This window comes from Geotrypetes seraphini, chromosome 2 (genome assembly GCF_902459505.1).
Source record: "Geotrypetes seraphini chromosome 2, aGeoSer1.1, whole genome shotgun sequence".
Lineage (NCBI taxonomy): Eukaryota > Metazoa > Chordata > Amphibia > Gymnophiona > Dermophiidae > Geotrypetes > Geotrypetes seraphini.
In genome coordinates, this window is record NC_047085.1 from 23,159,503 (window position 1) to 23,185,587 (window position 26,085).

General features: G+C 43.2%; 1 protein-coding gene across 8 annotated transcripts in view; it reads left to right on the top strand.

Annotated features, from left to right (window-relative positions):
• TRAPPC9 (trafficking protein particle complex 9) overlaps positions 1-26,085 on the top strand; it is a 1,198,476-nt gene that overhangs the window by 14,397 nt on the left and 1,157,994 nt on the right. For 7 of the 8 annotated variants that reach the window (XM_033933661.1, XM_033933667.1, XM_033933669.1 and 4 more), the window contains exons 4-8: positions 5,591-5,719; positions 13,247-13,273; positions 16,498-16,539; positions 17,903-18,024; positions 18,682-18,807. In XM_033933661.1, the coding sequence (XP_033789552.1) occupies positions 5,591-5,719; positions 13,247-13,273; positions 16,498-16,539; positions 17,903-18,024; positions 18,682-18,807 (446 nt within the window). The remainder of the gene's footprint in view (positions 1-5,590; positions 5,720-13,246; positions 13,274-16,497; positions 16,540-17,902; positions 18,025-18,681; positions 18,808-26,085) is intronic. The other variant, XM_033933662.1, reaches the window with a different exon arrangement.

The following is a 26,085-nucleotide window of genomic DNA, read 5'->3' on the forward strand; positions in this document are numbered from 1 at the left end:
GGGCTTTAAACTAGGTAAGTCGGGGGAGGGTACCCATTCACATATTAGTGCAGAAAGGAATTATCCTGATGAGGTGAGTCGAAACTCCGCTTCCATGTCCAAGGTAAGTACCCACATTGCAAACAGTTCTTTAGGAGTCACACTGACTCGGGTAGGATACGCCTCACAGGGACTTAGCAAACACAAGATATGGAGGGCCATGTATGTCAATGCACACAATTTAGGTAACAAAATTCTAGAATTGGAGGCTGAAATAAGGAATGCCGACCTAGATGTGGTGGCAATATCTGAAACTTGGTTCACGGACTCACATGGGTGAGATATGGATATACCGGGCTACAATCTACTTCGTCAGAACAGAGAGGGCAGGTTAGGAGGGGGGGTAGCTCTATACATTAAAGAGGACATCAAAACCACCAGGATCACAGATGTCAAGTACACCGGGGAGTCCCTCTGGGTAAACCTGGCAAGAGGCAGAGAAAAATGCCTGTATCTAGGTGTGGTATACAGACCCCCAAGACAACTGGAAGACATGGACGCAGAATTAATTGAAGACATAGAGAATATCACTCTACGAGGAGAAACTGTACTGCTAGGAGACTTCAATATGCCTGATGCAGACTGGAACTCATTTTCAGCGACAACCAGCGGTAACAGGAGGCTCTTAACCTCCATAAAGGGAGCACGTCCCAAACAAATGGTAACGGATCCCACTAGGGCCCAGGCGATCCTCGACCTGGTACTCACCAACGGGGAAAGCGTCTCAGAGGTCTCGGTAGGAGATACGCTAGCCTCCAGCGACCACAACATAGTATGGTTCAACCTTAGGAAAGGCTTCCCTAGATCAAACACGAAAACAAAGGTACTCAATTTCTGGGGCACAGACTTCGCACGCATGGGAGATTTCATCCATCAGTCGCTGCAGGACCAAGCGGAGACCAATGATGTAGAAGCTAAGTGGTTAACACTGAAATCAACCATACATGAAGCAACTAGCTGCTTCATAAAATCAGTAAATAAACGACAAAGAAACAATAAACCCCAATGGTTCACCGCGGAGATCTCGCACCTCATTAAGGAGAAGAAAAAAGCGTTTCTCTCCTACAAGCGCACAGAGAAAAGATAGGCAAAGGTAGAATATAGGACCAGGTCTACAGCGGTCAAAATGGCAGTTAGGGAGGCAAAACTTCGAGTGGAAGAAATTCTGGCAAAAAACATTAAAAAGGGGGACAAATCCTTCTTCAGGTATATTAGTGACAGAAAAAGGAACACAGGTGGGATAGTACGCCTTAGAAGACCGGATGGAAGTTACGTGGAAGCAGATTCCGATAAAGCCGAACTACTGAATGAATACTTCTGCTCAGTCTTCACCTGTGAGGCACCGGGACACGGTCCGCAGTTGAAGGCAACACAAAGTACAGAAGACCCGTTTCAGAATTTTGAGTTCACACCAGGTGAAGTTTACAGTGAACTGGCAAGACTCAAGGTGAACAAAGCCATGGGACCAGACAATTTGCATCCAAGAGTGCTCAGAGAATTGAGCGATGTCCTGGCGAAACCGTTGGCTGAGCTATTCAATCTCTCTCTAAGTAAGGGGAAAGTTCCCCTGGACTGGAAATTAGCTAATGTCGTTCCTCTGCATAAAAAGAGTTGCAGGGCAGAGGCTGCAAATTCTAGACCGGTGAGTCTCACATCAATAGTGTGCAAACTCATGGAAACACTAATTAAAAGCAAATTGGACACGATCTTGAATGAATGGAATCTTCGGGATCCCAGTCAGCATGGATTCACCAAGGGTAGGTCCTGCCAATCCAATCTCATCAGCTTCTTTGACTGGGTAACAAGAAAGTTGGACTTGGGAGAGTCTTTGGACGTTATGTACCTGGACTTCAGTAAAGCTTTGGGTTGTATCAATAGAAGTTTCGTCAGCCGAAAGCCTGAAGTCATAATGCCGTTGTACAGGGCCATGGTGAGACCTCATCTGGAGTACTGTGTGCAATTCTGGAGGCCACATTACAGTAAAGATGTGCGCAGAATTGAATCGGTTCAGCGGACGGCCACCAGGATGATCTCGGGGCTCAAGGGTCTCTCATATGAAGAGAGACTGAACAAATTGCAGCTCTACACTCTCGAGGAACGTAGGGAGAGGGGAGACATGATCGAAACATTTAAGTACCTCACGAGACGTGTCGAGTGCAGGTGATCGAGGCAGACAGTGTGCCAGACTTTAAGAATAAATGGGATACCCATGTGGGATCCCTACGAGGGTCAAGATAAGAAAATTGAGTCATTAGGGCATAGACAGGGGGTGGGTAAGCAGAGTGGGCAGACTTGATGGGCTGTAGCCCTTTTCTGCCGTCATCTTCTATGTTTCTATGTTTCTATGACTTGCAATTTAAGATGTAGTTGAGGTAACAAGAGGTTGAAGTGATTTGCTAAAGGTCACCAGCAGCATTGGTGTGGTAAGCAGAGTTTGAATCAGGGCTTCCTTGGTTTTTCAGTCTTCTTCTCTAACCATTGGGTTGATACTCTTCTCCTTATATATCTCCTATCCCTCCTTTTCTCCAAGGTGTATGTGTTTCGATCTTTAAGGCTCACCTTGCATGATTTATGAAGAGACTGACTGTTTTAGTAAAGCTCCCTTTGAGCCAACTCCTTTGACTCTGGAGACTGCACCATCAGAAGGATATAGAGTTGTATGCAGTACTCCAAATGATATCTCACCATATACAGAGGCAGTATTTCCTTCTTTCTCTAGTTGACCTTTTCTTTCCTTGTGCATGCACATGTTCTTTGGGCTTTATTTGTTTCCTCATATACATGTGCCACATTGAATCATCAGAGATGAACACCCCAGATCTTGCTCTTGTTTTTTGGGTCCTGAAATTCACCCCTTGTTCTTTATCATTCCCATTGTTTTTTTTGTAAGCAAAATGCATGACCATAAGAACAGCCTTACTGGGTCAAACCTATGGTCCATGTAGCCCAGTAGCTCGTCTTCATGGTGGCCAATCTACAGTTGTCTGTTGTACCAGTTTTTTTTTTCCTGTTCTGGAATGCAGCTATCAAGCTCTCATCCTTGGGTTTCATTATCCGTTCATGTGTCTGTGCTTGATTCATGTATGGTTCCTGAAGTAACACTTAATAGCTTCCCACTGTATTTGTCACTTGTCTTGTCTTGTTTGCTGGTCTGCTTCTTTAAAGAGCTTTTTCTCTTTTCTCCTGTTTCTTATGCATTTGAGATGTCAGTAGATGGAACCTAAACACACTACCGGGCAGAGCTCTGGGTTTCTGGCCCAGAAATATCTAAGAAAAAGGACAATTTAAATTACATCATTAATTTATAGAGTGTGTATGGTTGGGTCTTTATCTGCCATCATTTACTATATGTGTATAGGGCTGTGTATATCTTATAGTGCAACAGAAAAGTAAAAATAATAACAGTTTATATACCGCAGGACTGTGAAGTTCTATGCGGTTTACAATGATTAGAAAGATGCTACAAATTGAGTGGTAGTGGTAATGTCACTTTTTTAAACTTTGTAAACACTTTTTTTTAAAGACTTTAGTATTTATTTATAGTCAACTTTTCTTCTTGACTTCTAGTCTGATTTAATCTAATCTTCCATTTGTGAGTCGCACAAACCTATACAAGCTCAAGGTGACAGATCAAAGAGGAAGTGGGAAAGTAGGGGGGGCATGAAGAAGCAAGGGGAGGGACCTAGAAGTAGGGGGTGCAATACAGAAGCTGAAAAAATTAAAAGTCAAAGAGGTGGGTCTTTAGGTTTTTCCTGAATGCAGTGTAGTTTGTCTGGGAAAATTCGCTTGTAGTGGAGGTATTTTGTGGCTGGCAGGTTTAGTTGAATTCTGTTAAGGATTCTTCTTGATGTCAACCAAACAGTAGAGAATAGTTGGATGAGTGGAGCTGTTGAGTTTCCATACAGAATCTGGTGTAGGATACATGAAGTTTCAAAAATTATTTGGGATGATATTGGGAGCTAGTGTAGTTGCCTGATGAAGGCTGCAATTGAATCATATTTCTTTAATTTGTAGATTAGTCTAACGGCTGTGTTCTGGATGAGCTGCAGTTTGTGGATAAGAGTGGTGTTGATGCCAAGGTAGGTGGAGTTGCAATAGTCTAGTTCAGGTAAGACCATCATCTGAACGATCAGATAGAAGTATGAGTGGAAGTATGGTCTTGTGAGATGCAGTTGACGCATAGTGTAGATGGTCTTTTTTTGAAGGTTAGAGATTTGTGGTTTCATTGTGAGAGTGTCGTCTAAGATGCAGCCGAGTACCTTGGTGGATTTTTCCATTGTGAGCATAATGCCTGATGAAAGAATGAGGTTAGATATGACGTTCTGTTGTGCGGTGCAGAAACCAATGGCTTTAGTCTTGGTGGCGTTCAGTTTCAACTTGTTGTTCGTTACCCATGTTTGGATTTTATCTATATTGTTTGAGATTTTTTCGGCAGTATTAGGATGGTTATTGGTTATGGGGATGAGGAGGAGGAGGATGTCATCGGCATAGGATAGTACACTTTTGTCTTCCATTTTGATGTGTCCCAGCAAGCTCATGAATAAATTGAATAGGCCACAGAATTCCTTCAAGGGTTGGAGTATACTTCTTGCTTTTTGACTGTGTATTCGCAATATCAGAGAGAACACTTCCAGGTCAGCCACAAGAGGCACATAGGATCTGCTGCTTGCATATTTTAGCAAACGCTGCAAGAAGATGGAGGAGGAAGCAGGCAAGAAGTAAACACCTGGGGGCAGCAGAGGAAAATGCTGCATCACCCTCGAGTGCGAGCGGGGCTGCACAAAATACTTCAAGGGGCTGCAGGTTGGATACTCTTGGTGTAGAGGTTTTTTTTTTTTTTTAAATTTGTTTTTATAAATTGCTTTGATGACTTTGTGCCAGGAAAATGGTATATACATTTTTATAAATACACTTCTCCCTCCGTATTCGCTGTGATAGGGGATTAACAGACCCGCGAATACAGAAAAACTGCAAATAACTTTTTCATCTTATTCACTGTTTTCTATTAAAAACCATTGTGAATATGGTGAAACCACGAATAACATGGTGGGAGACCTGGCCTGTTCCTGAAGGAGAGGCAAAACACGGTACAGAAAGTGCTGGGAATTGGCAATTTTCTCTGTAAACGCTTGAAATCAGTGATTTCTCTATACAAGCTGACGTAATTGAGGGGGGGGGGGGAGGAGAAGCCAGGAAGCAAGCTAAAAACCACGAATAATCGAAACCGCAATTGCTGAAGCCGCGAATATGGAGGGAGAAGTGTAAGTTACTAATAAACCTCCCCCTTTTTACAAAGCCGTAGCATGGTTTTTAGCGCCGGCCGTGGCGGTAACAGCTCCAACGCTCATAGAATTCCTTTGAGTATCAGAGCTGTTACTGCCGTGGTCTGCGCTAAAAACTGTGCTACGGTTTTCTAAAGTGGGGTGGGGGGTGGGGAAATTGGAACGTGTCAAATTGCTGTGGAATGATAGGCTTAAAGTAATCCTTGATGTTTTGTTTCACTTTATATAGAACCTTAAGTGTCATATCTTGTTTATTTGTAAATCTCTAGCTGCACTGGAAGGATTGTGCTCTGCTTCGGTTATTTATCACTACCCTGGTGGTACAGGGAGCAAACCTGGGACTCGTCGGACTCCTGGTGCCTCGCTTCCAACTGAGACAGGCAAGAGGCACAGACCTGGTAAGCACAACACATAATAGCAAGTACCAATGATTTATAGCTTCTTAAGGCTTGCGCTATGTGGCATTTATTTTTGACAGGAGAAAGTGGGAAGGATTTCTGACTTCAGACTTATTTTATCCTATAATTTGCTATGTCTTATATTCTTCTTTATCATTTGGATTGTGGAAAAAAAGTCTGTGCTACTCTTAAAGGTTTTTGTAATGATAAAGTAAATTTTCATGCATGCTAACTAGATTTCTCAGAATTCCACCATAAAAGCTGGATCTTGGGTTGTCCTCCCATTTGTTAGCTATTGATACTTAAGTATTAAATTATTCTTGTGGGATATTCAAGTTGTAGTTGTGTGAAATAAACACTGGAGGTAGAAGTATTTCTAGCCAACACATAAACCATTTAACTTCCTTTTATATCTCTATGCTAATGTGTAATATACTAGTCTATAGAGTCCTTCAGACTTTGGGTTGATGTGGCATATCAAAGAGAGGCTTTACTCATTCGGGGATAATGGTTCTCCCTCCATTTCCCAATTTAATGCCCAAAGAATTGTATTTCTGTTTGAGCCATTTGCGCCTTTGAACCCTGATCTTAGTTCCTAATGGAAAAACAAATTATATTACATTACATTAGGGATTTCTATTCTGCCATTACCTTGCGGTTCAAGACGGATTACAAATGGATTGTCCGGAGATTAGAAGTATTTAGGGAGTAGTTTGTACATTTGTTTGAGTTGAGTTGTCTAGATATTGGAGGTACATATGTAGTAGTTGTAGGTGATGCAGGTGATGCTTGGGACATTCCTGATTGTGTTAGTTGGGTTTTATGCGTTTTTTGAATAGAAGGGCTTTTATTTCTTGAAGGTTTTATAGTCTATGGTCATGGTCAATAGGTTGTAGAGTTGTGGGTCAAGTGTTGCAGCTCGAGTGGCTAAGAGGTTGTCGTACAGTTTTTTTCTTTTGACGCTTTTGGTTGGAGGGTGTGTGAATGGTGTGTGGGTTCTCCTATGTCGGGTTGAGGTGGATTGAACTGGTCGATTGTTCCAATAGGCTGGGCTGTCTCCGTTTATTGCTTTAAATAGTAGGCAGTAGAATTTGAAGTGTATTCTCGCTTGTATTGGGAGCCAATGGAGGCGCGCACGAAGTTCAAGCTAGGATGTCTCTGCTTCAAGGTACTAAATGGTCTAGCCCCAAAATACATTACAGACCTCTTCTCATTCCCAACCAACAGACATGAAAGAAAAACACACATGAAATTTATCTCCCCACCGGCTAGAGGGTGCAAATATAAGAGACACCATCAACAACTGCTATCATATCAAGCTGCCATATGAGGTAAAGACCTAGAAAAACTAATTGCGCACACAAACAACTATGAAGAATTCAGAAAACACCTAAAAACTTACCTATTCTTGAAATACCTAGGTAACGAACCGGAACTTCAACCCCCCTCGTAACATCACCACACACCTGAACTTGCAACTGTTAACCCCAAACCCCTAATCACTAAACATGAACACTATATGAACTTACGGAATATTTCTACTTCTGTGTAAACAACTTGGCGCTTCCTGGCCTTGCAACACACAAACTGACGTTAACATTACTAATGTTATCAGATGTACAATGCTATACTCTTTAAGTAGTTATACGAGATATACACTGCTATACTCTCTAATTTGCTGTATGAAAAACTTCTCTTGATTGTATTTACAGTTTCTTTTATTGTAAACCGCTATACTCTCTAATTCGCTGTATGTAAAACTTCTCTTGATTGTATTTACAGTTTAGTTTATTGTAAACCGCCTAGAAGTCGCAAGATTACAGGCGGGATATAAGAATAAGAATAAAGTTATTATAATGTGAGTTGTGGTATGCCTCTGTGATATGGTTGAATTTCTTCAGTGAGTAGATCAGTCTTAGGGCTGTGTTTTGTATTGTTTGTAGTTGTTTTATCATGGGTGCTGTGCATGGGAGATATAGTATGTTGCAGTAGTCTATGAGACCTAGGATTAGGGATTGTACCAAGAGTTGGAATTGTTTTCTGTCGAAGAATTTTCTGACTTGCCTCAGGTTTCTCATGACTCTGAATGATTTTTTTTAAATTGTTTTGTTGATTTGTGGCTGCATTGTACAGTCTCTGTCTATTAGCACTCCCAGGAGTTTTAAAGTGGGTTGGAAGTGGTATGTTGTAGAGTAGGGGTGCCCACACTTTTTGGGCTTGCGAGCTACTTTTAAAATGACCAAGTCAAAATGATCTACCAACAATAAAATTTTAAAAAAACACAAAGCACACTGTACGCATAGAAAATGTTAATTATCATTCCTATTCCAGGGTTTTTCAAAGAGGTCAAAGCAGATGACTCTATGCACTATCACCTCAGTAACAACCATACAAAAACAGACAAATATACCCCCCTCCCTTTTTACTAAACCACGATAGCAGTTTTTACCACAGGGAGCTGCGCTGAATGCCCAGCACTGCTCTCGACGCTCATAGGCTCCCTCTGCTAAAAACCGCTATTGCGGTTTAGTAAAAGGGGACCACAGTGTAAAATATAGACAGCAGATATAAATTCAGACACATTTTGATCACTAAATTTAAAATCAAATCATTTTTCCTACCTTGTTGACTGGTGATTTCATGAGTCTTTGGTTGCACTTTCTTCTGATTGTGCATCCAATCTTTCTTCCCTTCTTTCAGCCTGTATGCTTCCTCTCCTCCAGACCTCATTCCCTCCCCCAACTTTTTCTTCCTCTCTCCCTGCCCTTTCTTTCTCTCTGCCTCCCTTTCTTTTTTTTTCTGTTTCTCTTCTTTCCTTCTGTCTCCCTGCCTGCCCTTTTTCTTTCTTTCTCCCTGCCCTCCCCCAAGCCACTGCCATCGGGGACCAGGATCCAAACTGCCATCGGGGACCAGGACCCAAACCGCCACCAATAACAGGCCCGAAAGCCGACGCCGCCCCAACCTCTCCCTGCTTCGGCCGACCAGCATCGCGATCGAGCTGTTGGGGGAAATGCTGCCTGGTCCTGCCTTCGCGGAAACAGAAAGTAGGCAGGACCCAGCAGCAAGAAGAGGAAATGCTTCACTAACATGTCTCCCGCTTTAGCCCGTAGCGAATGCTTGTTTTAGGGCTCTCAACATGTGCGTGCCGGCTTCCCTTCTCCCCCCCCGGACATAACTTCCGGTTTCAGAGGGAAGAGAAGAGAAGCCGGCACGCACACTTTAGAGCCCGGAGCATAAGTTCGCTATGGGCTGAAATCTCCAAGCAGTTTTTTTTTTTTTTTTAATGTTCAGCAGCGGCGGCAGCAGCTAAAAGGCCCTAGGGAGAACACCGAGGAAGGCTGATCGGCCCGGTAGATCAGGACGGCAACACTAGTCTATCATGCAATCGACTCACGTTGCCTTCCTGAGCTACCGGTCGATCGCGATCGACATATTGGGCACCCCTGTCCTAGACAGTCCAAACGTCAGCCTTGCACAAGATATCATTTAAATTCCTATTACGTGCTTTTCCTGTGCACAGTGATGGGTATATTACCCTTTTTATAATTACATTTCAGTGGTGGTGGAGTTTTTTTGCCAGTGATAGTACATAAGCAGCTTGGACTTTAAACAGTATATAAGTTGTTTACTGCTGCATTGAAATTTTTGAGGCTTTTTCTCCACTGGTTTGTGAAATGGTTATCGGGGGAGTGTAACCCATCTCTGGTGAGTAATATTTTGTAGTTAAATTTTGGGATTTAAACGTCTATCATATCTCCCCTCTCCCGCCTTTCCTCCAAAGTATAGATTGAGATCTTTAAGTCTGTCCCCATATGCCTTATCACAAAGACTACACACCATTGTAGTAGCCTTCCTCTGGACCGGTTCCATCCTTTTTATATCATTTTGAAGGTGCAGCCTCCAGAATTGTATACAATATTCTAAATGAGGTCTCACCAGGAGGAAATATTTTTTCACTTGAAAAATAGTTAAGCTCTGGAACACATTGCCTGAGGTTGTGTTAAGAGCGGTTAACATAGCTGGTTTTAAGAAAAGTTGGACAATTTCCTGGAGGAAGAGTCCATAGTCTGTTATTGAGACAACATGGAGTAAGCCACTGCTTGGCCTGGATTGGTAGCATGGAATGCTGCTACTTTTGGGGGTTTTCAAGGCACTAATGACCTGGATTAGCTATTATGAGGATGGGCTACTAGGTTATATGGGTAATTGGTCTGACCCAGTAAGGCTATTCTTATGTTCTTATGTGCATTTATGCCACGTAGGTATTTAAACGTCTCTAGCATATGTCCCCGCTCCCGCCTTCCCCCAAAGTGTATGAGTATATATTGAGTCTGTCCCTATGAGCCTTAAGACAAAGACCACCAACCTTTTTAGTAGCCTTCCTCTGGACTGACTCCATCCTGTTGATATCTTTTTGAAGATGCGGTCTCCAGAATTGTATGCAATATTCTAAATGAGGTCTCACCAGAGTCTTATACAGGAGCATCAATACTTCCTTTTCCTACTGGCCATATCTCTTCCCTAATAGATCTGACAATTAAGTTCGCCAATTTGCCTCCATGTGCTTTTTGTTGGCAGCAATGCTTAATGCCCACTTGACTGGAAGTGTGGCTGAGTGCTGATGAACTTTGCAGGACGGCTACTTGATCCTCTATTCATACTTTTACCTGGTTTTTACCGAGTGGATATGACGGCTAGTTTTGATGCCGAGTTATGGGACCTTGGTGTTGAAGGCAGGCTCTTCTGTCCCTCCCTAGATGTTACCATTGCTTTATTATGTCACCTAGCATATGGAGTCCGGATGGGATGTAACAGAATGGAAGAATTACCGTATTTTCATGCATATAACACGCGCGTTATACACGATTTTACAAACCGTGCATAACCTTGCGCGTTATACGCGTGAGCGCGTTGTACAAATTTTTTTTAACATAGTTACCCCCCGACGTCCGATTCACCTCCCCGCAGGACCGCTCGCACCCCCACCCCGAAGGACCGCTCGCACGCACCCCCACCCCCACCCCGAAGGATCGCTTGCACGCACTCCCACCCGCACCCCCACCCTGAAGGACCGGTCGCACCCCCACAGCCTCCCAACCCCCCCCCAATCATGTAGAAGCTCCTACCGGTGTCCTGCTGCTTCCTCTTGGCGGTCCCGGCCCTTCTGTGAGCCCTGCGCCTACGCTGCTTCCTCTTCTGGCGATACCGCCCTTTCTCTGATGTCAGAGAAAGGGCGGGACCGCCGGAAGAGGAAGCAGCGCAGGGCTCACAGAAAGACCGGGACCGCCAAGAGGAAGCAGCAGGACACCGGTAGGAGCTTCTACATGATGGGGGGGGGTCGGGAGGCTGTGGGGGTGTGAGCGTTCCTTCAGGATGGGGGTGCGGGTGGGAGTGCGTGCGAGCGGTCCTTCGGGGTGGGGGTGCGGGTGCGTGCGAGCAGTCCTTCGGGTTGGGAGTGCAAACGGTCCTGTGGGGGGGGTGAATCGGACGTCGGGGGGGCATCAGGCTTTCAGGGTGGGGACAGGACTTCAAGGGGGAGAGGAGAGTCGGGGCGGGCAAAAGGAGAGTCGGGGTGGCCAGAGGAGAGTCAGGGCGGGCGAAAGGAGAGTCGGGCGGCGACAGGAGAGTCGGGGCAGCATGCGCGGTATACGGGTGTGCGTGGTATACACAATTTTTTTTACATATATTTCGGTTTCCCGCGCGCTATACCCGTGTGCGCGTTATCTATGTGAAAATACGGTACTTATGTTGCTGGGGATCTTCCCCCATCCCCCCTTGTCATGCATTTGTCCAGGTATGTTGCTTGGCTTTGGTGCTTAATTGGATATGTTTGCTAGTTCTCAAGCTAGGCATATGCTCAGAGAAGTTTGTGGATTTCTGAAACTCCCTGGTTGCAGGTTGGGATTGAACACCTAGCGTATGGAATCTTACCGGGACTAACAGAAAGAAGATTATTGAAGGAATAAATCTAATCTTCCATTTTTTAGCAGCTCTGAGCAACTTTGAACATCAAGAGAATCACAGCTATGCTTTACTCTTAATACATTATCCTTCTTTTTCAAATAATAATAATAATAACTTTATTTTTCTATACCGCCATAGTCAAGCGACTTCTAGGCGGTTCACATTGAAAGAAGGCCGGACAGTCAGCGAATAACAAGAAGCCTAAAATAGAAAAGTTACATACTAATTTAAGTTCCATGGGTAAAGAATACATGAAAATTGGAGCTTCCTGAGAGATTGTAATGACTGGGAGGTATAGCAAATCAGTCTTTCTCTTAACATCATGAAGAATTTTTTTCTACATGATATAATTTTGCCGCTGGTAATCTTGGTAGTTTGTTCCCTTTGCTTGGCTTCTAAGAGAGTAATCTTAGAAGACTCTTTAATATCCTTTATAGAAAATTGCTCTTCTATTAACGTGAACAAAAAATGCCCATTAACAAGCACTGTTCGCATGCAGTTTTTACTTGCATTACGGCCAGCTGTTCGTAGGCAGCTTTGACATGGAGTTTTCATTTTAAATACCGTATTTGCCGGCGTATAAGACGACTGGGCGTATAAGACGACCCCCCAACTTTTACAGTTAAAATATAGAGTTTGTTATATACTCGCCATATAAGACTACTCCTTCTTCCGCACACCTTCTGCACAACAAATAAAACTTAAAAGAACATCAGAATTTATTTCAACAATTTTAATTAATTCACTAAAGCTGAATAGAACATTAAACCCATGGGAGCTGCCATGCTATTTGTTTTCTAAACTGTTAACCAAACTGAAACTGTCAATGATAGAAGGAAGATAACACATAGAGGGAGAGAGCAAGTGCCGGGCAAGTCCCTAGCAAGTTTGCTGGCATGACAGTTTCCCTTTAAAAGCCTTCAAAAGCCTCCTGTTCGCCCCCGCAACTTCCTTAAGGGCTAGACTCCACACACGGCCGCATGTGCGAGAGACGTAGTAAAGAGAAAAGGGGTGGGGCCAGAGCGCCGCTGCTTCCCGCTGCGCAGGATGAAGGAGCTGGCACCCTTGTCACACTGATGTCCTGCCATGGCCCCGCTGATGTCCCGGCAGGTTTACTAGTACCGTAAGCACCGTAAGGAGGTAAGGAAGGAGATGTTAGGGCATGTAAAGTAAGGGCATGTAAACAGTACCCGGCGTATAAGACGACCCCCGACTTTGGGGAGGATTTTAAGGTACTGAAAAGTCGTCTTATACGCCGGCAAATACGGTACTTACTTTTTAAGGTTGTAATAAGTATGTATTAAGTTTTCACTGCAAACCTACCTTGCACCAAACTGCAAATATAATTTTGCTGAGACAGTTTACAAAAGAAACTTTTATGTGGCAGTGCACTTTGAAAAGTGGTGCAAATTTATGAATAGGGGATGAATATTCTTGCTTATCTTTCTTGAATTGCTTTGTAGTGAAATCATGGTATCAGCACTGTTGAACTCAATAGCTAGGCTTTTTCAGTAACTTGAATGTGTTCTAAATGAAGAACGTTACTTTTGTTTCCCTTTCTAGGTGCTCAAGAAGTTCTCATTGATCCAGGTAATAAATACATCCACAAGTTGTTTGTAATAAGTTTTGCATATAAACATTTTGCTGAATAATAATACTGCTGTATGGGTTTTGTGTGTAGGACAAATAGGACCTGGTTAGACTAACTTTAAAAACTCTGCATAAATGCATTAAAAAGGTTCTAATGTGGCAGAAAAATGGAATCAAGACTTAAATGAAGTACTTAAATGTCTCATTAGAAGCACATGAAGAGATATTCCGACTTTATGAATGTTCTTCTGTGAGGGAGTCATTATAAAGGCCTGATTCACCTCCCTGTTTCCCAGAGTTGGGCATAAAGGCAGGACTGCCTTACTTTCCACAATATATAAAGTGTAAGGCAACAATAAACAGATTTGAATTATAATGTGTAAGGGTGGGGAAGAATCTTTAGGGCATGGATTTTGGTCCTGCTCCATGATATAATTTTTCTGGTGGGAAGTGATTGGTTATATGACTGGTTATCATGTCAGAGTCACTTATTTTGGTTCACTGTGCCATGCTTAAAATTAATTTCAGTGCAACAGGAGCAGAGGTCCTGAACTGATGGGTAGTCACCCTCAAACCATGAGTTTATTTGCAGAAGGTACCAATCATTTTTTTGGTTCTGCCTTCTTCCCCAGTGGACTGTGCTGTAGTCTTTCAGTTTTTCCCTTCTGCAAGCGAGTTTAGAATGTGTCTGATCTGCTCTGACTTTTTTGTTTTATTTTTTGGGGCTTTTGTCCCCGGATTTCGAGGCTTTGATGCTGCAGAGGTTCTTAGTGTTCCTGTGACAGCTCTGACTGCGAGAAGATACAGAGTACCTGTCTAGCTAGCCTGCTTTAATAGTTAAGGACTGTTCCCCTTTAGCAAGACTCACTCCAGATTTTGTCTGAAGCTTGAGCACAATCCGAGTGGTCCCGAGTCGGTCTTGAGGGTTGGAGTGGGAGCAGGCTGCATTTTTCCCCCAAGCCTCTATTGATGCACGTGGAGCTGTGAGATTTGGATTCTCAGCCCCATTGTCCGAGGAAGGCTTGCAGCCCAAAAAGCAGGCATCTAGGTTTTATGCTTACCTGAGGCAGAAGTCATCTTTTCTTTAAGATCTACAGTGGCAGCAGAAGTAGTGCGATTACTGGCCATTGCAACCTATGGGGAAAATTGATGGGGGGGGGGGGGAAGGTCCTGAAATTTGTAATTTTAAGGTTTTGGGAGGCAGATTGCGGGTCCCCCACCTTTAAAAACCCCGTTCCTGAATATTTTTAAGCTGTTATATACAGTAGCTCTCCTAGGCTGTTCTTGGCACCAAAATCGCTATTGCGATGGCCATCTTGGATTTCCCAGTTTGACTTCAAAAGCCTCTATCTGCCTTAATATCCCTTGTTTTTATTTAAAACCAATTTAGATGGACTTCTTAAACTCTGATACTCTGAATTCATGCCAGATTTGTACTAGATGGGCAGCTTAGGATTGTCCATGTTACATGTGGGAAGGGGCGGGGGTTTCGGACTTAGCCTCCTGTTATCCCTTGAGGGTGCTTGGATTGCAAATGGACCGCTATGGGGGATCTAGAGCTTTCCCAGAAGAGACAAAGGCTGAGTCTGTATCTGCGCTTAAGAGGCGCCGCACAGAAGATGCCTGGCCCTCAAGGAGACAAACTGAGCCCCCTACAGAGTCACTAATGACATTCCGGAAAATGGTGAAGACCCTCCTCTCTTCAACTAAAGGTCACCCTCAGTCTACACCCAACCCCCTTAAACCCCACCTCTACCCTTCTTTCTCCATTCTAATCTTCTGCCTAAATTTCTGTATAGTCCACTCTCAGCCTATACTCAAATAACTTGTATCTAAACTAAACTACTTATATTTAACTTCTGTTCTTAATTTGCTGTATAGTCCCTATATTTAAACTGCTGCACAGTCTCGTATGTCCAAGTATTTAAATCTACTGTATAATCTTGTATGTCCAATTCACTCCATTGTGAATGTTTACTTGTAAACCGTTCTGAGCTACTGGGAGGATGGGATAAAAATCTAAATAAATAAATCTGGCCCTCTTATGAATGTTTTTACAACAGCTTTTGTGTTTTTGCTATATGATGCCTATTCGAGCTATAAGAGGCAGCCCGCACCGGCTGTGGCACAGGGAGGATTGATCTCCAAGTGTACAAAGTCTGCTAGGTAGATCTTGGGTGCAGGCCCAGAGGTCCAATCGGAGGAGGACTGGGATGCTTGGAGCTCAAACTCACTGCTTCTTCTCTAACAGGGTATTAATAAAAGTACTGATCTACCTGTACTAGCAACTATATTGAATGTCTGTGTCAAACTGTCCATTGTAACTTCCTGAGTAACTCACCCAACCTCTGGTAATGTAATCTGACCTTGAACTGAATAAGTAAAAGGTGGAATAGAAAACCCTGTCATTCCTCGTATCTGTCACATTTTCAACTTATCACTCTTCACTTCAACTGTTCCCAATATCTTTAAACATGCTGTAGTTACACCTCTCCTCAAAAAACACTCACTAGACCCCCACATGCTCCTCCAATTATTGCCCCATCTCCCTTCTTCCCTTCTTATCCAAACTACTTGAACATGCTGTCCACTGCCATTGCCTGGGCTTCCTTTCATCTCAAGCTATTCTTGACCCACTTCAGTCAGACTTTTGACCACTGCATTTCATGGAAACCATCCTTGCTAAAGTCTTCAATGACCTATTCCTGGCGAGATCCGAAGGCCTCTACTTTATCCTCATCCTTCTCGATCTATCTGCTGCTTTTGACACTTGATCACCAACTATTCCTTGTGTCCTCAGTTGGATTCCAGGGTTCTGTTCTCTCCAGGTTTTCTTCCTATCTGCAATGGGGGATCCTTCTCCACTGCTGTCTCGCTATCAATTGGTGTACCTCAAGGCTCTGTCTTGGGACATCTCCTTTTCTCTTATCTATACCCTCTCCCTGGGTGCACTGATCTCCTCCGATGGCTTTCAGAATCACCTCTATGCTGAAAACTCCCAGATCTACCGCTCCACATCAGATATCTCTACAGGAATCCAGGCACGAGACGCAGCCTGCCTGTTATACATTGCTGCCTGGATGTCTACCGCCATCTGAACTGAAAATGGCTAAGACCGAGTTCCTTATCTTTCCACCTAAACCTATACAGCCAAAAATTTTAAGAGCTAGGAAAAAATGTTCCTTAATGTTTGCTTTTTTTTTTTCTCTCTGTTTTTTCTTTAGATGTTTGTGCATCCAACAGCATCATTTCACACCGATATTTAGGTACAAGGCACCAAATTTTAGACTTGTTTAACCTCATGCCTGGGATTTTTCCAACTGTGATTACTGATAGGCCACCAATATATGTAAGGAAATGAGAAAAAAACAGGGACCATCTCCAGCTTATCAGAATTAAAGATTTCTATCCTTTTAACATATACTAATCTAATCTAATATTTGTGAGTTGCACAAACCTAAACAGGCTCTAGGCGACTTGAAAAGGAAAAGGGAAGAGGGGAAGTGAGGGGGAGAAAGGCAGAGGAAATGTAATCATACTAAGCAAAAAGAATAGTTGCGTATGGGATCTTATAAAATTAATTGTCAAAGAGTAGAGTTTTCGGTTTTTTCCAGAATTGGGCGTGGTTGGCTTCTCTTCTTATTGTCTCTGCAAGATCATTCCAGATTTTGACTCCCAAGAAGGTGAACATGGATTAGAAAATTCTTCTGTACCTGAGATTTTTCATTGAGGGGAGGTTCATTTGAATCCTGTTAAGTAGTTTGCGAGAGGTGGACGATGCATCGGATAGGAATTTGATGAGAGGGGTAGCTGAATTTCCATAGATTATATGATGCAGGATGTTTTGAATTTTATTCTAAAGTAGAGCTTTGAGGCACTGTTATTTCAAGCTATTTTCCCAGATAAGCTAAAATATCCAAATAGTAGTTACTTCAGCTTATACAATAAGGTTCCAGTAGGAAGTAAATAAGTTCAAAGGAATCTTGGAACTTCAGAGGTGACACTCATTGGACCAAAGTGGATTTCCACCATTTCTCTTCACTAGTTTCGTCTGTGTTATTCTTTTTCACTTATTTTTTCTTTTCAAAGTGCATTAAAGTGCAGAAAAGTATAATAAAGTGCATCGAAGTATTCCACAATTTCCAGGGTAGAGTATAAATATTTAAATACTTAAAACTTTATATCCAGAAGAGTTTTAATATCAGTGATTAAGCTTTTAGTCACGTCAGGGAGGGCAGATGATGCCACCTATAGTCGTCTCGGGGAGAGAAGGTGATGCCGCCAGCATAAGTCACTGTGGAAATTATGCACTTTTCTGCACTTTACTATACTTTTCTGCACTTTGAAATGAAAAAATAAAAATAAATGAAAAAGAATAACACAAACGGAACTGTGAAGAGAAATGGTGGAAATCCACTTGCTGCCTATTTTGGTCCAGTGAGTGTCACCTCTAAAGTTCCAAGATTCCTTTGAACTTATTTACTCCCTACTAGAACCTTATTGAATTTTATTCTGCCACTTAGGTTTATGATCATTATATCTGTAGTTAACTTAAGCATTGGCATTTTGAACAGTTAATATTGCTTGCTTTCTTTCTTTCTTTTTTGTTTTTTACAAACCACAATTTAGGTGCCCTCTCTACAAATGGCATAAATGCGGACACCAGCGCAGAAATAGGACGTGCCAAGAACTGTCTCAGTCCTGAAGATATCATAGAGAAATATAAAGAGGCCATCTCCTACTATGGCAAGGTAATCAGCAAATTTTGATAAACTAGGAGGTAAATAGCCATTTTGGGGACTAGGAACATATATTTCAAAAATATACCCTAGAATATGGCTGGTAAATATTTACCACGTTATATTTTTTGAAATTGTCTTCCTTTTGCACAATTTTCCTTTCTGACTTCAGTTTTTCTGCTCATTTACAACCTTCTTTAATTGTATTTAAAGCACTACATGGTATTTTCCTCAATTTTTATTCTCTTGTCACCTCCTGTTTAGCTCAGTCGTGACAGACTGTGCTTTGATGAAATGGTAGTAATATTCAGCCAAATGTATTTTGGAGCCAGCAGGTGTCTTTGTGAGCAATGTTCTGGACTCCCATTCTCTGAGATCGTAAGCTATTGGTCCCATAAATATGGAGCTTTTTTCTAATTACAGGCCTTTGAAGAGGACTATTTGAGATTTCATTCTTTAAATTAGCTTTTAGTTCTTAATGATATAACATGATAAAAGCTTTGGTTTATGATTTAGGTTTTATTGTGGACAGCATCAAACAAATATTTTTTTTTTGTATTTTGTAGAACATAAATTTAATATATGGGACCAGCCTTTCAGAGAGATTTTTCAGTGAACTTCCACGCAGTATTTCTCAAAATCTTTTTATTTTGTTTTTGCAATCGGAAGTATAAGAATGCTGGTGTGATTGAACTTGAAGCCTGTGTGAAGGCAGTGAGAGTCCTAGCAATACAGAAGAGAAGCATGGAGGCCTCTGAATTCTTGCAGAATGCTGTGTACATCAATCTTCGACAGGTGCGTGAAATCTGATTTTGTAGTGACAAGTTACATTTAAAAATCACTTTTCTTTTGTGCATCCGAAGGTCTGCCTTTGTTTTGATTTGCTCTGCCCTTTTTTTGCCAAAACGAACAATGTGCTTGACACTTTATATCAGTGTCTCGCAAACTTTGTCAAGCCACGGCACACAAAACGTAGTGGCCGTGGCTCGAGACATCTGGAATTGTGCAAGCATTGATGCGATGATGTCATGCACATGCATGACATCATGTCAATGTCTATGCATGTGCAAAGGCTCTCCAGATGAGCCCTGAGCTGCCAGTGGGTGCTGGAAGGGAAGATGCGTGGAGAGAAGGAGAGGCGCTAGTGGTGGCTGACTGCCTACAGGATGTGCCTCACGCCACGAGAGGCATGTCTTGTAGGCAGTCAGCCCGCGCCAAGGCCTTTCCTCCTCCCCAGTGTCTTGCGGCACACCTGAAATCTCGGACGGCACACAGTTTGCGATAATACACTGCTTTATAAGAAGGAAAGGGAATAGGGACTTGTATGCTGCCTTATTATGGCTTTGGCATTTCAAAGCTGATGTTCAAAGCAGTGGGTACTAGAGGATTGACTTGTCCAGGCTGACGAGGAGCAGTACTGGGATTTGATCTCACAACCTTGGGGTGCAGAGGCAGAAGCTCTACCAGTGAGCCACTTGATGCCAGTGGGTGATGTCATCGGATGGAGCCCCCACAGATGTACTTTTCAGCTTGTTTACAACAACTTTTTGAATGTTGCAGCATGCCTGCTATTGTCATTCTGCTTGCTGCTGTCATGGTGGACCGAGCAGATGGTTCATAGACAAAACCGCGGAAGACAAAGGCGTGCGCCGACAACTGAGCGCAAGATGGAGGCGCGCGCTGAAGAAAATGATAGTTTTTAGGGGCTCCGACGGGGGGTTTTGTTGGGGAGCCCCCCCACTTTACTTAATACAGATCGCGGCGGCGTGGTTTGGGTGGTTTGGGGGGTTGTAACCCTGTTTTTAGGGAAAAAGTGAAGTTTTCAGTAAAATGTGGGGGGTTACAACCCCCCAAACCCCCCACAACGCGACACAATCTGTATAAAGTAAAGTGGGGGGGGGGTTCCCCCACACACACCCCTGTCGGTACCCCTAAAAACAGTTATTTTCTTCGGTGCGTGCCGCCGCGCTGTGCTCAGTTGTCAGCGTGCGCCTTTGTCTTCCGCGGTTTTGACCTGACACCGAGCAGATCGCTATTTTTCTGCAGAGCAAAATGATTGTGCTTTTCTGTGCTTTACTTAGTTTGTGTCATAAGAACATAAGAATTGCCGCTTCTGGGTCAGACCAGTGGTCCATCGTGCCCAGCAGTCCGCTCACGCGGCGGCCCTTAGGTCAAAGACTAAGTCTAGCCTTACCTGCGTATGTTCTGTTCCAGCAAGAACTTATCCAACTTTTTCTTGAATCCCTGAAGGGTCCCCCTATAACAGCCTCTGGAAAAGCATTCCAGATTTCTACCACTCTCTGGGTGAAGAAGAACTTCCTTATGTTTGTACAGAATCTATCCCCTTTTAACTTTAGCAAGTGCCCTCTCGTTCTCTTCACCTTGGAGAGGGTGAACAATCTCTCTTTCTCTACTAAGTCAATTTCCTTCAATATCTTGAATTTTTCAATCATGTCTCCTCTTTTCAAGGGAGAAGAGGCCCAGTTTCTCTAATCTCTCACTGTTCGGCAAGTCCTCCAGTCCCTTAACCATTTTTGTCACTCTTCTCTGGACTCTCTCGAATAGTACCGTGTCCTTCTTCATGTATGGCGACCAGTGCTGGATGCAGTATTCCAGGTGGGGGGCATACCATGGCCCGGTACAGTGGCATGATAACCTTCTCCGATCTGTTCGTGATCCCCTTCTTAATCATTCCTAGCATTCTGTTCGCCCTTTTCGCTGCCACCACGCATTGCGCAGATGGCTTCATTGACTACTGTTGTGGCTTTTCTTTCATTTTCTGTAGCCCATTTGGGCTATATTTAGAGCTTGGATACCTGGCCCAATGACTTTGCTGTGACTATTCCTGTTATATGCCAGATAAAAGTTTCCAGTGGCTTTAAAATGCAGGCTGTAGAGTCTGAGTCGGAAGCAAGTTTTGGGTTTCTGGAATTGGAGAAAATGTGCCCACACCTAAAAGAGTTAAATTGTATGTTATGTAAATATTATAAAGTTTAAATTTCTAATTTCACAGATAATTTGATTTTTATACATTTTTTCAAGATATGTTTTATATTTAACAATGTAAGAGTGATAGGGGGAAATTTTATCATATGATACATATATTTTATATTTGCTCTGGAAGGGTGGGGAGGGAGGGAGATAAGTTATATGATTTGGATTATTGCTGATTATTAAGTGTTCTATTTAATGTTAAAATGTTTTAACTCACTGTCACACTTATTATAAGTTTTAAAACGAATAAAGATTTTATCATAATATATTTTGATATCTGCACAAGTCTTGAATACTTATGATTTTATATTAAAATCATTTTATTGAAGTATAAAAAGAAACAATATTCTGTACAACCATCATTTTATAGATCACAAATACAGAACAAGGATTAACAAAACCCCTTCTCTCCTCACAAATATCCCCTCCAATATTGAGACATCTGAACAAGCCATATTACTACAAAATGCTGCATAGAAAAATCATGCTAACAGAATACATAGAATCATGACTAAACTAAACTAAACCTTAGGTTTATATACCGCACCATCTCCGTAAACGCAGAGCTCGGCACGGTTTACAGGATTTAGGATGAGAAAGGAACTCCAGTGGAGGGTTTAAGGATTAGGTGTAAAGAGGGTGGGGATGGGTGGAACAGGCCAAAGAGGGGGAAGTGTTACAGTTTTGAGAATAGCCAGGTTTTTAGAAGAGGTTCGGAGCAGGGAGGTAAGGTTATTCTAGAGCTCAGTGATTCTAAAGGGGAGGGATGACCCTAGTTTGCTTGCATGCGAAATACCTTTTGTGGAAGGGAAAGATAGTTTAACAGTTTGGGAGGATCTGGAGGAGGTAGGAGTTGCGGAGTTCCAGGAAAGAGGAATAACGGCAGGAAGGATGCCATGTAGGATCTTGAAAGCTAGGCATGCACATTTGAAGTGGATCCTGGGGATTATTGGGAGTCAATGGAGCTTAGACAGGAGTGGCGAGACTTGATTAAATTTGCTTTTTGCGAAAATAAGCTTAGCCGCAGCGTTCTGAATCCGCTGAAGTCTATGGAGGCTTTTCTTGGTTAGGCTGAGGAAGATAGAATTGCAATAGTCCAATCTGGAAAGGATGATGGATTGTACTAGGACGGCAAAGTGTTTTTGATGAAAGTAGGGTCTGACTTTCCTTAGCATATGAAGGCTGAAGAAGCATTTTTTTTACCAAGGAGTGGAGATGGTCGTTGAAGGATAGAGAGGAGTCAAAGGTGACACCCAGAACTTTGCTTGAGAACTCGAGCTGTAGTGAGGAGCCGGAGGACAATGGGATGGAGGAGGGTAAATAGTCTAATGGTCTAATTTTGGGCCGAGCCAAAGAAGTTTTGTTTTGGACTCGTTCAATGATGGCAGATAAAGGCCAAATGGCCCATCTAGTCTGCCCATCAGCAGTAATCATTATCTCTTTCTCTCTCTGAGAGATCCCAAGTGCCTATCACACACAGAGAACACAAATGCCAAGTCTATAATAGCTGACCAAAAATGATAAGCATAAATTAAACCAAATTTTTATTTAGATTTCTTTCCCGTCCTCCCGTAAACTCTGTACGAGTTACAAAAGCACATTCATAGTAGATTACAGTAGACACACAGTCAGTTATATTAGACATTCACAGTATATTACATAGGACAACCATGGTAGCTTAAGGACATGACAGGTTGCAGAGAGATGTTCATAGCAATACAGATGTTTCCTGTTAATTAAGGACACCTTGCATGTACTGTATAGATATATAAATAAAGGAGTCTGAGTCAAAGTGGAGATACCATAATAAAGGAGTCTGAGTCGAAGGTTGTACCACATATAAATATAAGAGAATGAATGCGGAGTGTTTGGGGTTTAGTAGTACATTTAATAGAGTGTGGAGCCCATTGACTGTATTTGTTACATCCTAATAATTGTCATGTATTTATTTATTTATTTATGTTGGTTTTCCTTACACATCCAGGGGAGGGTGGGGGAGGGAAATGTATTTTGATTATTAAAATTACTTAATTATAATTTTATAAACACATAATTGTCTTCTTGTATTAATAATTGGGAGGGGGGAGAAAATGATTGTTTTATGTATAAATTGTGTATTTAATAGTGTGTTTTATGAAATATTTATGTTCAAGTAATTGTATTGCACTGTCAAAGTTTAAAAATCAATAAAGATTTATATAAAAAAAAAAGTGTGCCTGCAATGCCTGGGACCCAATTATGTTTCTTCTTTTGTATCATTTGTTCACAGATGTCAAAGAGAGGAATTCAAACTCTAGAAAAACAGTGCAAACTTATTTTTGGTATTGATAATTCTGGTCCAACTATATTGGCATCAGAAGCACTAATTTCCATGGCTCTGAGAAGTGTATAGGACAGTGGGGACACATTGACATTGAAAGTGCATTGATCACTCTCAACAATTAATGTTGATAAAAGTTATCAGGGTCGGCCATCCTCTGAGCCCATCCTGAGGAAGAGGAAAGATTTGTTCTCATCCTCATTGGTGTTGATGGACAAAGATGCTGGACATCAGACAAATGCTGAGGTGCACCAACATGGGTCCCCTCCAAAACATGATACCAAGAACATTGAGACAGTGAGATTGCTGGAGCCCTTGAAGCATCCTCAATGTGAAGATCACCCATCCTTCTTGACACTGGAGGGGATGCAACAGCCTCCAATTTGCTGAGACATAGTGTTGAGATACCTTAAGTGTCTAGAGAAATATGGCCACCAACTGTGTTGCCCCAAGCTTTGTCACTGGCAGCCTTTGAAGAGCAGCTCATAAGAAAGTTTAAAAATTGCATGGAATATTTCTTTGCTCAGCACAAAAGCCATGGCTTTGAGAGTATTGATGCTGAGGCTTAAGGTAGTGAAACTTATTCTTGAAACCCATTCACTGCGTGTAGGGGATATATCAAAACCAAAGTCTCAAAAGGAAATGGATTTGGTGCAGTCTGTACTGGTTTCAATTTTCAGCCTATCTGGAGGGATTGGGGAAGCTTCCCCAGTACACTGAAGATCCCTAATGTCTTGATGCTACATACTCAGGCCTGACCAAGAGGTCTTTTGCTTGAGGCAGGCAGAGAATACTTTTACAAGTCAGAGTCTGAGCAATCCTGGATATCTGAAGAGGAGCCAGAGGCCTTCTCAGAGGAGGGGTCCACTGGTCTCCCTTCAGATACCTCCCCATTAAGAGATGTATTTCTTCCCCCAAGGAGCTCTCATTCTTTGATTTTTGTTTGGGAGATGGCTATCCATCCTGTTTCCTTTATACACTAAGGATGAGTCCAGGGTAGAAACTTTGAACATCCTACAGTTCAATGATCCCCTAGGGAAGCTGTGACAGTGCCTTTTCACAAGAGTCCTGAAGCAAAAACAGAAGACGATATGGGAGAGCCCCCCTCTCTTTACAGGAAATTAATAAGAAGGTTGACCTTATAAAAACATAAGAATTGCTGCTGCTGGGTCAGACCAGTGGTCCATCGCACTCAGCAGTCCGCTCATGCGGCGGCCCCCAGGTCAAAGACCAGTGCCCTAACTGAGATTATCCCAGGACAAGCAGGCAGCATATTCTTGACTAATGGGTGACGGCACCGACGGAGCCCCGGTACGGACAATTTTAGAGTGATTGCACTCTAAGAACTTGGAAAGTTCTGGCATGCCGCACCGCGCACGCGCGAGTGCCTTCCCGCCCGACAGAGGCGCGCGGTCCCCAGTTTCTTAGTTTCTTAGTTTCCGCGGAGCTAAGAAGACGCGTTTTTTCAACGGCTGTTGAAAATTTTTTGACTTGCCTTCCCGCTCGCGTAAACCTTTTTGGCTTTTTGCCTGTTTCTTTTTTCTTTCATTTTTGTAAAAAAAAAAAAAAAAAATCTTTTTTTATTCAAATTTGGCTTTTCCCCTGCGGGGCCTTCTGCCACCATCGAGGCCTCGGCCTTCGATTTGGCTGAAGCCGTCTTCACGTTCATGCCCCCTCAGCCAGGTTTTAAAAAGTGCCAGCGGTGTGCTCGGCCCATATCTCTCACGGACCCACACAACTGGTGTTTACAGTGTTTGGGTCCTGAGCATCAGGCCTCCACCTGCACCCGCTGTGCCACACTTAAAAAACGAACATTAAAAAATCGCCAAATACAACAGCGATTACTGTTTGGTGCCGAGATGTCCGATCCCGTTCCATCGACTCCGACTTCGGCACCAGTTCAGTCGGCACCCTCTTCTTTGACGCCGTGCGACACCGCACCGGCGTCCCAGCATGCAGGTAAGCCGGCTAAGAAGCCTTCCCCGCTGGAGCGTCCTCCGGTCTCGAGTGCAATGAGTCCAATCCTGCCGACTGTGAGGCGCCAGCGGAAGCGCTCCGCCCCTATCGAGGTGAGTCCCTCGACATCGGGCTCCTCATCTCCGGGGCGTCGAGCGGCACCGCAGGTACCGCAGAAGAAAAAAGCGGTACCGATGCCATCCCTTGATGACCGTATTACGGCCATTCTCCAGGCACAGCTCAAGGAGCAATTACAACAGCTCCTTCCAGCTATCCTGGCACCGAACCTTCCGGTGCCGGTCCGCACTGAGCCGGTACCGATAGTGGAACAACCTGTGCTGTCGGTATCCATTCCCTCGGTACCGATTCACTCCACCTCATCGGTATCGATGCCAGTCCTTGCACCAGAGCCGAGAGCTCAACATCAGTCGGTGCAGACTTCGGCACCGGTGCCACCGATTACATCGCCTGGTTCGATATCGATGAGATCGGGTAAATCGGTGCGCAAAACCCGACATGTAGAACCATCTACCCCAGAGTCTCGGGATCGTTCCCCCCATGTCAGGGATCCTGATCTGTGGGGAGATTCAGAGGAACCCTTTCTCTCTGAAGGAGAATGTTCCTCAGATGAGGAGGAGTCTGCTGTACATGACCCGTCCTCTAGGCATGACACTTCATCTTTCTCCAGTTTCCTGAAAGATATGTGTGATTCTTTGTCCATTCCTTTGGAGGCTGAGTCCAAAAAGTCTAAAGCTTTTTTGGATGCCCTTGACTTTGACCAACCTCCAAAAGAATTTTTAAAG